The 15,431-nt window shown below is 40.3% G+C and overlaps 1 protein-coding gene across 2 annotated transcripts in view; it reads right to left on the bottom strand.

Moving 5' to 3' along the window:
* gpc5c (glypican 5c) overlaps positions 1 to 15,431 on the bottom strand; it is a 99,414-nt gene that overhangs the window by 44,698 nt on the left and 39,285 nt on the right. The window contains exons 5-7 of one of the 2 annotated variants that reach the window (XM_035906158.2): positions 14,079 to 14,242; positions 12,968 to 13,024; positions 11,180 to 11,296 (exon numbers count right to left, since the gene is read on the bottom strand). In XM_035906158.2, coding sequence (XP_035762051.2) covers positions 11,180 to 11,296; positions 12,968 to 13,024; positions 14,079 to 14,242 — 338 coding nt within the window. The remainder of the gene's footprint in view (positions 1 to 11,179; positions 11,297 to 12,967; positions 13,025 to 14,078; positions 14,243 to 15,431) is intronic. The other variant, XM_006786544.3, reaches the window with a different exon arrangement.

Genomic DNA, 15,431 nt, shown 5'->3' with positions numbered 1-15,431 from the left:
GAAGTCACGCAGATGGTAGCACTGACAAACACATTGACAAAATGGCTTTCTTGGCAGAATTCCCAGCCATAGCTATCATGTTTGTCATGAGCAGGCATATGTAAATAGCTTTAATAAGGAATTAATCTTCTTAGGTGTCTGTGATTTCATTATCATTCGTCAAGCTGGTGGTCTTTTGGGACTTTAGCAATGTCAAATTCTTGATTTTACACAGATATGCAAATAGATGTTATTGTATACTGACTTATAGTTAATTACAGGAGATATTTTAAAAGCACTGCTGCATGTGTTGCAAATCGCTTAATTATCTGGGCCAAAGCACATTTCTAATCTTCATGAAGTAAGTAAGTAGCACTGTGAAAATCCTAAGGCACTCAGGCTTTATGGTTCTATGTGCTGTGCTCCAGCTTACAGGAAGTGACTAGAGGCACTGCACTGCATTGGCCTTTAAAACCTCAATCCTTCTGCAGTCTGACTCTGGCACTCTCAGGGGAGATTCCTCTCAACCGGGCTTGTCTGCATGTGTTCTGTTTTGTTCCACTCTCTCTATGCTAAGTTACTTGTGTATTTGGTGAAGTAAGCTACTTTTTCTACTCTTACAAACTTGTGCTGTCTCTCTCCTTGTTGCAGCGTGTGATAGTACCTTGACTCAAGGTCCTTGAGCCAGATCCTAACCTGAAATTAGCCCCACTTTAAAACCTAAAGGGAAGCACGACTGCACCATCACCACTGATGAAGCTGAATGCCATGGGGAGCTGGAGGATATATGAGCTGTTACTGGGCAAGAGGCAGGGCACACCCTGGACAGGTCAACAGTCTATCGCAGGGCTAATATGGAAAGACAGACAACAAATCACACTCACATCCATACCTTCTGCTGATTTGGAAACACCAGTTAACCTAACAAGCATGTTTTCACACTGTGATACGAAGCCTGAGTACCTAGAGAGAACCAATAGAGGCACAGCAAGGACATGCAAACTCCACACAGAATGCCCCACCCAGCAGGTTTAACCCAAAACTTACCAAAAATTACCCTTTTTTAATTTTTGTTATCATATCATTAGGGAAATTGGTCAAACCAAATAATTTCACATGTTACTAGGATTAATGAATGAGGTCTGTGTGTCCCTCCCCCACATACAGTCAGCTACTGGACTCTTATCTGATGCCTACTGCACTCTGTTTGCTCACCTAGGCACAGCACACCCATCAATTAAGTGTTGTATTGAGGTTCACTTGCTTAAATACATTGTAAGTCTATGATTGTATGCCGTTTGCCCTAGTACCTGAATTACAAGCTACTATTATTATTTAACAGTTATGGCCAAAGGGTTGATTGTGTTAATCTTTTGTTTCTGGCTAACAGAAGAAAAAAATGAGCTAACTGGAGCCTTGTTAAACTGAGCGCTGTTGATTCTCCTCAGCAGGGGTTATAGCAGCAGGTTATATTATGAACCAGATCCAGTTTGCATTTATCACTTGGATCCAAAATCATAATTGTGAGTTCCTGTTTCTCTTTATTCTTTATTTATTCTTTTTATTCTACCTTATTATTCTAGTTGCTCAGACCTTTGCTGGTTAACTACTCCCTCAGTGTTCAGCTGATTTTCACCATTCAAACTTTCAACTGTTCTGCTCCTGCTAATTCCCGCTGTATCTTTTGGTGCTCATAACCTTTATACTTTTTGAGATATTAAGCTTTTTATGCCATTTTTTTTTGGCCCACATTATCAGTGTGATCACCAGTTTTGCCTGCTGGGCTGAGCCATGTTTTAGCTCAGTGAGATGAGCAGCCGTTCTCAGAGCAGGAGGGCCGGGTTCGAGTCCCGCTTATGGCAACATTTTTTTCAGTTAAAAGTTAAATCTTTTCAACTCATTTCAACGCAAATGTCAGCTTCTTCACCACTTTTCAGCAAAATTTTCAGTGTTTTCACCTCTTTTCAGCACAAATTCCACATTCTTCAGCTAATTTCAGCACAAACTTCAGCTTCTTTACCTCTTTTTTTAGCAGAAATTTTGCTAATTCACCTGTTTTCAGTGCAAAGTTTTGTTTCTTAGCCTCTTTTCAGCAAAAAATTCTGCTGATTCACCTATTTTCAGCACAATTTACAGCTTTTTCACCTCTTTTCAGCACAATTTTCAGCACAATTTTCAGCTTTTTCACCTCTTTTCAGCACAAATTTCAGGTTCCTTATCTCTTTTTTGCTGAACATTCAGCTTTTTCACCTCTTTTCAGCACAAATTTCAGCCTCTTCAACTCTATTCTGCACAAGTTTCTTTTGTTTCTTCATCTTTTTTCAGAAAAAATTTCAAAAAGTACACATCTTTTCACCAGAATTTTCATTTTTTTCACCTTTTTTTTCAGTTACTTGAGATCCAATTTGGCTCAGTGAGATAAGTAGCCTAAATAATTTCAGCCTCTTCTGTTCTTTCATCAAAATTTCAGCTTTTTCTCCTCTTTTCAGCACAATTTCAGCTTTTTCACCTGTTTTTAGCATACAGTTCTGTTTCTTCACCTCTTTTAAGCACAGTTCAGCTTCTTCAGCACCCTGCATATTTTTTCTCTCACCATATCTCTCGTTGGGACAAGAACTAGTTTGGCTCAGTGAGATGAGCAGCTGTTGTGAAACCCGGTGGTGCAGGTCTGAATCCTACCTGTGGCTGTTGGCACAATTCTTCTCTGCTTGCATGCACTGTGCTTTATTGACACTGTTCAATGTACCCTTTCAAGTAAAGCAGTTTTCAGCAAAGAGTTCAGCTTCTCCACAGTGTTTTCAGCAGACAGTTCCCCTTCTTCTGTTGTTTTCAGATTCCACTACAAGGCATTCACACAACACTTTTGCAGGAAATGCATCTTTTTCTACTTTCAAATTCAGTCACAGAGCAAAGGATAGATGATTAGGTCAAGACACAGAAACTAGTCAAATATATTTTGAATATATAGTTCATGAATTTGTTTTCAGAAGTGTTCTCCTTTACCTTTATTTCACGTATATATTCCTTAATTGGTGTGTGTGCGTGCATGCATTTACATGGCAGCAAGTGTATATGAATGTATGAAAATAGGGCGGGACTTTCCCTTTATTCTGTTGCTCTTCCGTGGAGAGGCCGCATTCCCAGCACCACTCAGGGGGTTCCAGTGAGCGAGCCATGACACCAAACCCACCAGGAATTCTAGGAACGTTTTCCCTGTGGTTTCAGGTTACCACATACACACACTGAACACAGATCACAGGCACACACAACAGCCTCCACAGTAGTGGACTGTACTTTTGTTGTTTGTACAGAGCTGGTTTTCCTTCTCTCCTCCCGTGCCGGTCATTCTTTTTTATTTTAAATTCATATACTATTGCAGTGGGTTTCAGTAAAAGCTTGGCATAACTCTTAAACTTGTAACTAGACTCAAAGCAGACGCCTTGCTCACATTCTCACTTTGATTGTAAAAAACACTCACTGGAAACTGAAACTTGTACTCACATTTACACAAAAACTCTACAGGGAATGTTGCCAATACTCACTGTATGCCCTAAATTTAGGCCTACAGGTAAACATTACCTCATACAGTAAGATATATATATATATATAGATATATATATATATATATATATATATCAATGTCTTGCCTAGGTCAGGTCTGTATTTTATGTGCAAGGTCTGATGAATCTATTGGGGAAAATGATAAAATTGTTTCTAAAAATAGTTATGACAGAGGTGCTTAGCTCTGAAAGTCAAATTTGATCATACTGTGTGATGCAGTTGTGTGTTGGATGTATTACAGTACTTAAGCTACCCCTCATGTCTTCAAATAGCTGCAGTGATTTATTGAAATGTGCAAATATAAAATTAAATACACAATACAAGGTGATAACAGAGCTTGTTATTGCAAATGAGCTTGAAAGTCCGTATTTGGTATGACCACTTGTATTCTTCTACACAGCCAGAACTTTCTTAGGTAAGCTTCCTTGATATTTCTTGAAGTAGCCTTCAGGAGTTGTTCTCCAGGCTACTTGAAGGATGTTGGCTGCCTTTTGTTCTGACCTCTATCATTATAGATATCACACTGCTTCAATAAAGTTGAGGTCCTGGCTCTAGAGAGGTCAATCCGTGACTGATAGAGTTCCACTCTAACCATGCCTTTACTTCATTAGTGGTGCCTTTGAGATCATCTGTATGGTGAAAAATGTAGTTGCTGCCACTCTGATGCTTAAACCAAAAATTGGTCACTTTGATTCATCACTCCAATTCACTGTTGCCAGTGAATTTCAGCTCAGATCCTTTTCTCCTTATTTTTCCTGCTTTATGAATGGCATTTTGTCAACCACCCTTCCACTGAGACCAATTCTAACGAGGGTTCAGTGAATAGTAGGCTCAACTACTACTAATATAGGCAGGGGTGCACATAAGTGGTCCGCAGGTGCGCATTCGCTGACAAAATAAAAGACGCGCAACAGATAAGAAGTTGCAACATAAGTTTTTCTGGAGGAGCACATTTGTTTAGAACTCTTAAAGATGTCGAAGAAGCCCCTTTAAGCAGTTACTTTGGTGTTGCTCCACCTCCAAAGAAATGTCAGAAGGAGTCCGAACCGCAAAAGAAGCGTATTCTTGGAAAAGTGGTTGCAGGAGGTGAGCTGGCTTCAAACAAATGATGAACACACAGAGATGTGGTGCAGAATATGCCGTGAAAATCCCACTCTAGCGGACAAAAGCAGTGCCTTTTATATGTACACAAACGCGCGTTGCAACTTCTTATCTGGTGCGCGTCTTTTATTTTGACAGCGAATGCGCACCTGCGGACCACTTATGTGCACCCCTGACTATAGGTCTTTGTTGGATTTTTAGCCTATTTCTTAAAGACACAACTTTCAGATACTCTAGCTCCTCGCCTTCTTGGTGTAAAATTACTATTTCATGCCTGTCACACTGCGTTGTCTTTGGCATTTATTGCTGATTTAACCAGAGAAATATGAATGATGTGTGCAGGGGGGGTCATATATAGGCAGAGAACTGGAAGAGGACTGTATGAGGTGTGGTCTCAAACCTGAAATACAGATAAATGATTTCGAATTTAAAATTTATTCTTCGTTAAGTTGCCTGTTATGTGCAGACACAACAATATTGCACTCCTTGAGTTATTTGCCTCTTTTATGCTTGAATAATTTATAGGTCAGTGTTAAGTGGATTAATAAATGAAGAAAAAAGCTTTCATCTGAAAATGCACGGGTAAAAAATTAAAAAGACAGAAAAGAAAGAAAAAACACTTCGGAAAGAATGAAGAACTATTGCTCAAGATCACGTTAAAAAATTACAAGAACGCCTGGCTCCTTGGAAGCAAAATATGAGGAAAGAATGAAAGTTGGCTCAAGACTTTTCTACAGTACCGTACATGTGCTGTGAGCAGACAACAAAAATTGTGAAATCCATATAGCCATCATCATGTGGCCACATAGATATGATATGTCTGTCTGGAGTAGATTTTCTATAAGTCTGATTAGTGCAAACTTTACATTGAACATAAGAATATGAGTGTGTAGTTCTGATATAACTGTCTCTTACTATGGGCTGTATTACTTGAGATAAAGTTTTGTCTTTGTTTTCTCTGCCGTATGTCCCTTTCATAACAACAAGTCGCACATGTGTAGCACTGAATGGCAAAACAACTGTTTGGTGTGGTAAAACTCTATAAATATAACTGTGACACATGCTGTGACCTTGGATTTTATTATATTAAAGCAAAAAGTAAATTATTTCTCATTAAAAGTTCTTTAACAATAGATATGCACAGAGTTGTGACACTGTAACATGATAATCATGGAGTGTATGCTAAGTGAGTGAATGTAAATAGGAGCTTCACTGAGTGACTGTAAAGTCATTCAAGGCACTCCGATACCGTACAATAAAACTTTGTTTCAAATGCATCCCTTTTGGTCCATTTAACTGCATATTGCAGCGGTGTTGACATCATGGAGATTTAAGCTTTCTTTGTCCTTTCTTCACTAGTTCTTTACACTTAAATGTCAAACTGAACAGAATTTCTTGAATGCACAGTACTCTCAAACACACACAGAAGACAGTGACACACTGACCACTATTGGCTGCCAACCAGAGAAACAGTGCAAACTTCAAACAGGCTCATAGAGTGAATTAAGCCACAAAGACAGAGGGTTCTCCTTAAGCCGCTGCTTCCTGCTGCCACTGACCTATATCTTCCTTTTCCCCCTCAACTATCCATGAGTTCATCTGCCATTCCATCCACTGTTTTCTCTTTCATACTTCCTTAACCCTCTCCCCACCACATATATCCTCTCCTTCTCATCCTTTCTCTTCTGCTGTGAGTTTGCTGCCTCGCCAGTGGGCAAGCACTGGGGTTAGTGAGTGCACAGTGTCTACCTCGCCCAGTAGGAATTGCTCCAGTAAAACATACCAATCTATTGTGGAAATTTAATTATATTAGCTCAACCGAGTGCACTGACTGACTCTAAGGGAGAAGTTGCATCTCCTCTATAAAAACAATCAGAATAAGACTGAAAGAAGTCGGAAAGAAACTTTATAAATATACAGTGTCTTCAAGGCACACCATAAAACCAAAACTTGAAGAGACTGAAACTCATAAACACTTTTCATGCAGGAACCACATTGGCAAATAGCTGTATATGCCAACAGAATTACATCTGCTGACATCTAAACTTGTCCCCATTTTTAGAAAATCCATGAATCCAAACTCAGAATCCAAGCATTTCTTCAGAGAGTATAAATACCTCACAAATACTGAAATATGATCACTGTTGTTTTCTCTTTCTCTCGAGTGCGCACACATATACACACCCACACCACAAAGACGCAGGCCCAAAGAGAAAAGAGTCAAAGCAATGCAGCGTGGGTCATACTAAGGTCCCAGGAAGTAGACCAGGGTTATGGGAAAGGAAGGGGCTGCTGAATAAGAGCTTAGGAAGTAGAATAGGGGAATTGAGGTAGTAAAATGGGAAGCAGTTGCAGACAATGGCAAAGGGTTAAAGGGTAGGTGTAGAGGCAGAAAATGTAAACATATGTAGGCAATTTCCAAAATGCTCCACTTTTTCTCTGCAAACAAATCATGACTCTCACAATTCCACCATGTCTGCTTTATCATATTATTGCAACTTTACATTTTAAATACAACGAACTTCTCTCGTTCTGCTTGTCACCAGAACTGGGGTCTTGAGGCACATATGTGAAGCACACAGACTGCACACAAAGCAGGGAATGTCTTCCCTCTGCATATAGTCATTAATTTATAGTTCCCTCTTTCATTATCCAATTCGCTCGCATTTTTTGGAACTGAACTCCCCTAACCCGAGAGACAGACACAGACACAGAGAAGGCTATAACTGGATGGGACTAGAAGGCGTGAAGAAAAACGAGTGAGAGTATAAGGGGTGAAGGTTTTGCCCAGCGCAGCGCTCTCTCTGTTACTCTCTGCAATAACAGAATGGATTCCAGATGTCAAAATGATAAACAAATGGATTGTCATAACCTTATAAAAATGCAAGGCATTCAGAAAGACTCACACTGCTGTATTGTACGTGGACCATCTCTTGAGCTACTCCCAATACAGTGGAATCGTTTATATTGGGTCATATAATATAGGTGATAGAATTATCTATTCTTAAAAAACTTTTATAATAATTAGAATAATACACTAAAAAGCACCTACACCTCTCTCTGCAGAATTCCATAGCAATGAGGATGCACTTATAGTATAAATATGAATAAGTTAGGTATACATGAATATTGCTTTTAAAAAAAAAACCAATGGGGGTTTGAGGGATTTACTGTTGCTGTTGCAATGATTATTGCTCCTCATAAAGGCCAATGCAGAGAGAGTGGGCTATGCAATAAACACAATGATTTCTGACTGCAGGGAACGTGGTCGTGTGATGGTTAGCACTGTTGCCTCACAGGAAGAGAGTTTAAGATTTGTACCCGCTGGCGACTGGGGGTTTTTCTGTGTGGTATTTGTATGTTTTTGCTGTACCTGCGTGGGTTCAAAGACATGCCTGTTAGGTTAGCTAACTATAAATGTGAACTCTTATCCTTGAATTGTGAGACAGATGATTTGCTGTGGCGACCCCTAAAGGGAGCAGCTAAGTCTGAATTATTGCTTCTCTGTGTTAGACTTGTGATAGACTGGGAACTTTCCAGGAAGTACCCCACTTCTTACCGTATGACAACTGGAATAGGCTTCAGCACCCCGGCAACCCTAAGTTGGATAAGGGATCATGTTAGCATTGCTGTCATGCTAACACGTTTAGCATGTTTAGATGTGTAGCATGGTAGCATTCTCCTTAACATGAGGACAGGATCCATGAAGGGACAGCTAGTATGAAACAGTTTGTTCTCACAGAAGTATTGTATGCAAGTATCTCCATCTCTTTTCTGAAACAGTCTAATTACCAGCTGGAGCTGTTTTTTTCAGACATGTGTGCCTTTCAGCCTTCTTCAGATGGGGTTGCCATAATAAATAACAGACAGACCAAAAATCGCTTGGAAGAGTTCAACACTAGGTGGCTAAGATTTGTGTCAGGTTAACTTCTTAAAATATTTTTAGAAGCATACTCACAGAGCAAATGATTCCCTTTTGTTTTAAAATATATCCAGTTTATGTGTCAAATATAGTAAAACCCCCAACTACAATTAGATAAGTGAAGAAAATTAATAAAGCATCGTGTGAAAACATGCACACAGTATCTCTAAGCATACCTCAAAGGTGAGAAAAACAGGAATGGTAATTGACGTAATTAAAGTGAGTTTTTTCACTTTGTAATAACACCACCATAGCTATCGAGTGAGTGGCTAACCTAAAAAAAATAGTAGATAAAAAAAGAAAACTGTGATCATTTTGATTGAGCTTATTTTTCCGGAAAAGTTAAAGCAAAGTATTTGCACCTGTGTCGGTGTAAATATTCTGAGATTTTGAACATTTGCCAAAACACAGTTTTAGTTGTTAAGTACAACTGCTTGCCCCCCGCTTGCCACTCTGTTATCAGTTGCTGAATAAAGAGAGGAAGGGAATTTCAATCCCAAATGCCTTTGATGTACTTTGAAGTATTACAGCTTACAAGTGTGTCTGTATGTGTGAGTGAGTTTCCACATTTAGATGTGTGTCTCGTTGCCTGAGCACATTATGATTGTGTCTGAATGAAAGATTCCCCTGCAGTTGACTAGCATATGGATCCCATGTGGACTGATATGTGAGAGTGTCTGCATCTGTGTCCTGTCCACTGGGAAAACCCGCTGAGCCCCGAGTGGCTTTGTGTCCACCATACAGGAAAGAAGACTATCATGTGGACAAACACAACAGCACATGTCCATAAAGGATCATACTTTTTTTTCATCTTCTTGTATTTTTAAAACAAATCGTTTCTCTTCTTTGTTTCTCACTGTCTTCATTTCTCTCTACTTCATTGCCATTTTCATACAACTTTCCCAGGCATGGTCAGTAGTGGCAGTAAGTAATGGCAGTGATGTCCAAGCCTTTCCCATGCAGCTTCATAGGAGGGTCTTTGTTCACCCTCCGGGCTTTGGGGGTCCCCACAGCAGGGCTGTGCCCCTCTCCACTGACTTCACAATGGATCTTTATGCTGCCAAGGCTTCCCTCGCCGTGATCACTACACCATGCTTCCCTCATCAGGGGCACTCCAAGGCACAGGGGGCACCACGGCACCAAAATGGCAACCCTTTTCATGCCCTGTCCTGCCCTCCTTTCACTGTAATACATGCCAACTGCGTCAGATACAGTGAAAGAGGCTAGCTGAATAGCCACTGGCCAAGCTGAACAGTTTATGAGTTGTGCCAAATGTCTCAGTAGGGTACTGTTTTCTTATTCAAACCAAGAACACTTGACACCATAAGGAAAGACCTGGCACCCACCAGGGAGTGTGTGACAACAAACTATTATAATCCATTACCGTTGCTGAAAAATCTATAGTCTTCATAGTAGTAGTAATAAAATGACACGCATACACTGTCAGTAAATACAAACAAGGATCACAACTGCATTAGTTAGACTCTCTTGTATAGGAGTTGAATTATGGATGGCGTGCAGAGTTTTTGCTTTCTCGTGTATATCTGATCACAAGCATGTGGCACACACTTTGGCTTCTTAGAGAAGAGAAGAGAAGAGAAGAGAAGAGAAGAGAAGAGAAGAGAAGAGAAGAGAAGAGAAGAGAAGAGAAGAGAAGAGAAGAGAAGAGAAGAGAAGAGAAGAGAAGAGAAGAGAAGAGAAGAGAAGAGAAGAGAAGAGAAGAGATCCAAATAAAAACAAATAAGATTTGGAAGTACAGCTAACTTCAATGAAGAGTTGTATCAAAATACTGCTATCCAACGAGGATAATAAAAAGGTTCTTCTTAGAATGTGAGTCATCTGTTCCTGCACAAGATGTTATTCCATGTACTCGTGTAGAAAATAATGCATACCTCAATCTGGGCCAAAAGATCTGATAAGCACTCATGGGGGAAGCCATCATTTGGTCCTCTGTTTTTCACTGTCAAAGCTAATACTCCCATAACAGAGCACTAAGTTGAAATGCCAAGGGGGGGCAGTTTAAGGCCACCACAGTAGAAGCAGCACATAATCTTGTCATAATTGTGGACCAACCTTTCACAGCTTTTAAGAATCAGATCCAGCAGGGGGAATCATTTACAGACTCGCATTGGCTCAGTTATCTGCATCATTTGTCTGTTCTTCTTATGCTGATGGAGTAATGCATAACCACACACAGTACTTAACCATAAACAGGAAAAGGGTTTTAGGGCCACACCTATAAATCAGCACAAAATAAATATCTCTTAAACTATTGGAAAGAGAGAAAGGCATAGTTAACAACTCATAAAATGACTCCAGCACAAAGGAAAGGAGTGCCTTGCAACCATTTGTGCTGCCTGCATTTATTCAGTGCAGAGACTGATTTAATGACTTACTTATTTCCACAGTGATTAGCGAGAGCCAGCCATGCTGACTCATAACATTATTCCACACAAGCGCACAAACTTAAACACCGAGGTCACTTTTTGTCAAATCTCAGGCAAGGTATTACATCTCTGTTTGAAATAACACCAACAAGCCTGCATCCATGCAACACTGCAATGTCGTTTTGCAAAAAAGAAAGCTCTTATCTCTAACGCAACACATTTCTCTTACCTTTCCACCACTCCATCTCTGCTCCAGCAAGCGGACTCATCATTCGCCACTTCGCATAGAAGCTCTGGTAACATGCCAAAGAAGGACTTATAGCGATGTAGGGTCATCAAAAAATCCCTGGGGAAAAAAACACAAGTATAATTTTTATACAGACGTATATCTTCCTCTTCACAATCGGTACACTTAAAATTGAACGTTTAAAATTGAGAATTGCACCGTGCAATTGTGCCATTAGTGGTCACATTTTTGGGCCAGCTGGTGGTGAGGCACTGTGTTTCCATACAATTACACTAATATCCAGTGTTGGGGAGTAATGGAATACATGTACCGCCGTTACGTACTTAAAATACAAAATATGAGTAACTGTATTCCATTACAGTTACCGTTTAAAAAGGTGGTATTCAGAATACAGTTACTTTGCTGAAGTAAAGGGATTACACGGCGGTCTTTTCCTGTTTCATATGTTAGGCTATACCCTCTCTATTTTTGGTAATTCCATGCCGGTGGAAACCCAAACAAAACACGCATTAAGAGGCTCAAATGCCTGTGTCTCAATCTCGCGTCTCATAATGACGTAAAGAAATATTTTTAAAATGATTTAATATGAAGGCAATAGGCAGAGTGTTACAGGCATCACCCTAAAGAATGTAGCCTCAACTGCCATACCCCCTTATGTGTCTGTGAGTGCGAGGGAGGGAGAAAAAGGAGAGTGGAAAAGTACGAGTTGTCATCGAGCAGAAACGGGAGCTGGAAGCATGTAAATATAATAATAACCACTACAGCCAAGAAGAGTGCCTGACGAGCCCAGTTGTAAGTAAGCTATTAAGATTCGACTGTACACCGTGTTCGTGTTTTCCTCCGAAACAATAAGTTCCGTTGGAGCAGCCTTTCAACTCCTCTCTCTGCAAAGTTGACCCAGACAACAAAGTAAAGCTAGTTTTCGGCTAAGAGCCCGACACAGAACCGACGCATTAGCCAGAGGCGGACCTGTTTTATATACGCGCCGATATTTTATATATATTATATACATTTCTATACGAGATGACTGCAAAAAGTGCAGCCTTACCTAATGTCAACCTACTGTTACTCATTTTATATTAAGATTTAAAAATCTAGTTGGTATTATGGCGAGTAACCTTCAGTAATAGTAATAAATCACACAGCAATAGTACATTCATGTAGTTGTAAAAAAGCATGATAATATATTAAGTAATCCAAAGTATTCACAATACGTTACTCTCATTGAGTAACGTAACGGAATACGTTACAAAATACATTTTGGGGCATGTATTCTGTAATCTGTAGTGGAATACATTTTAAAAGTAACCTTCCCAACACTGCTAATAACAAGCATGAAAGCATGACCTGCACCCATGTGATGATACTGATGGTGGCAGGAAATGAATGGCTTTGAATGTGACCACTTCACTGCATCAGCACATTTTTCTCAATGATGCTGTGTGGTAATTTCTTAGCTTCCCAGAACAGCTAACAGATGCTATCAATATAGACACTGTCATCATGAACAAAACAATGGCATGATATTTTGATCGGACACACATTGCCGCCACCCATGAGAAAGAGGCTTAAAAACACATGGGGGAATATAGGGTAATGTGTCGAGTCCATTGATGAAACCGCTGTTTGTAAGACATGCAATATGCACCCATCTCCCAAAACACAAAGTTAATCACCTGTTAGCAGTATCTGAACAATCAATAGTAGCACAATACTGTACCACCTTCCATTTCTAAAAAAAAAAAGTGTGTCTCTTGGGTTCATGCTTACCTAGAGAGGATTCCCAGATTTTGTTTATTTTTCTTGAAATGTTTCGGAGGGAATGAACTGGGAATGATGGGAGTTGGAGTCCCGGTGAGATTGTTGCAAGCAAGGAGGATGCAGGGAGGTGAAATGGGGATTGAGGGAAAGAAAAAAAAGGGTGACATGACAGGACACATGGGGAAGAGGGAGAAAAGACAGTCATTTGACCCTGGAAGAGAGTGATTAATCATGCACATGCAGACACTGAGTATACCACATATAAATCGAAACCTATTTTTCCCCACACCACATCAAAATTGAGACAGTAAATGGAATGAATTTGTCAAGTCAGTAAACAAATGCATGCAAACATATGCACATGTGCAAAGATTTAAATATATAATAAATATAAATGTTGTTTTACTCTATCATGTTTCATATTTTTCAGCTGTACACGAGTCTCCTTTTACTGCACTTGGTGCTGCAGTGCCTCTGATGTGGTCAGCACTCACATGTGCGCTGGTCAGTGTTGGCAGCATGCAGTGAGCTGGATTGTGTTGCCATGAATGGTGGTGCTAGTGCCAGGCCAGACCTGTCAGCTAGGCTGGCATCACTGCAGTGATTCATGGTAGACAACACTGCAAGAGGGTGTCTGTGTGTGTGTTTTTGTGAGTGCTGCTATGTAATCGAGGCCGGCTAGTGTGCAGAGTTGGTGGTATGGCCGTCTGGGTAAACAGGAAATTGTTGGTCCGTCAACATTAATCTTACCCACACTTCACCTCACTACCAGATGCTGTGGGCACAGGATGGTTGCCTCAGACTGGGCCAGGTGGAGGGCACGGACTGTGCAAACCCCTTTCAAAAAAGCTGGACCAGGCACTACATTTACAGTGTGTGGTTGTGAATTGTATCCAACTAGCCATTTGAAGAAAGCAAAAAGTGACAGCTGTGAATAGACACTGGCCAACCCCTTAGTCCGTGTCATATAGGCCTAGTCATTTTTTATTTAAGTGGAGTTTACATTCCATCTAGTAGTGTAGCTAAGTAACAAGAAAAAACATTGACTGTAAAAAATGAAGAGCCAGTAGTAAAGTTTGGAATCTAACTAAAGGATTGAATGTTTGTAGCTTTGCCTTACCTTTTTAAGTGACCTAACTGCCCCTGCAACTCCTCTAATGAAGGATGGGAGGAAGGGGAAGATGGAAAAGGAGAAGATAAGGTCACTGTCGAGGTTTTGACCTCGGGTCTAGTAGGATGCATGTGTGTGGGTTCCCCTGTAGACAGGTCACACACCTTGTCCACCTGTGGGGAGGACAGAGCAAACAAACACCTGTTAAGAAAGAAATCTTATAAAACTATGGGAGGAACAGCAGTGAAGCTTCAAAACCACCCACTGACACCTATACAACTCTGAGAACTTACTTGCAATTAAGGTAATACCTTTCATCGCACTCATATAATCACCGCTTTAAATGAAGGACAGCTATATTAAAGTGAATGATAACAGAGGGAAGAAAGGTGAAAAGAACTATGGAACAGCCAAGTTCAGAGTAATGGAGAGCATAGGAAAGGAGTGGCCATGAAGTGAGGGATGCGATGAAAGAAACGGTTTGATGAGTGAGTTACAGCCAGGAGGTCTGACAGTAAATGCAGACTATTCCACTACTTCATGGAGGTGAATGCATGTGTGCACACTTGGAAACATTGGCAAGTATTCCCAGCGGGCTATTAAAGCCAGCGGCAGAGAGGAGGAGACAGCAGGGTCATGAATAAAGGGGCGTGTGCCGCAAAAAACGAGAGACAAAATCAATGACATCTCATTGGCTTAAAAGCCTCTAGGCAGCGTTATTAAGTGAGCCTCAATTAGCCAGAGAGACCGACTGTAATGGCTGGTACAAGCTGAACTAAACAATTCCTTACAGTGATCAGTGCGTATATTGCTTTGACTAGAAAGATGAGTCACTCTACCGTGTAAGGACATCCAAAAAGGACTACGTAATATTTAGCCTTACAGTAAGAAACAGCGGAAGAGAGTCAGTGACCACCTCATTCTTGGTAAACAAGGTAACTTGAATTTACAGTAAAGAAGATTTAGACTTTAGAATCTTAGAGAAACAAATCCATCCTGGCGACATGTGTGTTTAAATTTTTGCTTGAAGGGGTGTGTCCACATGCTGGGAAGAGTTTGGATTAGTTTTGAAGCAGCTGAAATATGTTAACGGTAACAAAATGTGTCTCGCAGTTGCACTAAAAATATCCTTTTCCCTCCACAGTGAGGCAGATGTGTCAGCTCATGTGCTGTTTAAATGAAAGCTTTCACATACCAACCATGCAATAGGCCCATCAGTAGCAGAGGACTCAACAATGACATCATAATAAGTATCTGATTTTTTTTTTCTTTTTCACTAAAAACCTTCTACTACTATCCATAGTTTTATTTTTTATTCTCATGTCAAATCCTCTTTTAAGGCATACGCTGGGCACGCGGAAG

Source organism: Neolamprologus brichardi, chromosome 18 (genome assembly GCF_056152115.1).
Source record: "Neolamprologus brichardi isolate AB-2024 chromosome 18, ASM5615211v1, whole genome shotgun sequence".
In the NCBI taxonomy this organism is placed as follows: Eukaryota; Metazoa; Chordata; class Actinopteri; order Cichliformes; family Cichlidae; genus Neolamprologus; species Neolamprologus brichardi.
Note: the sequence above shows the minus strand (reverse complement) of the source record. Positions and strands in the feature narration are given on the sequence as shown.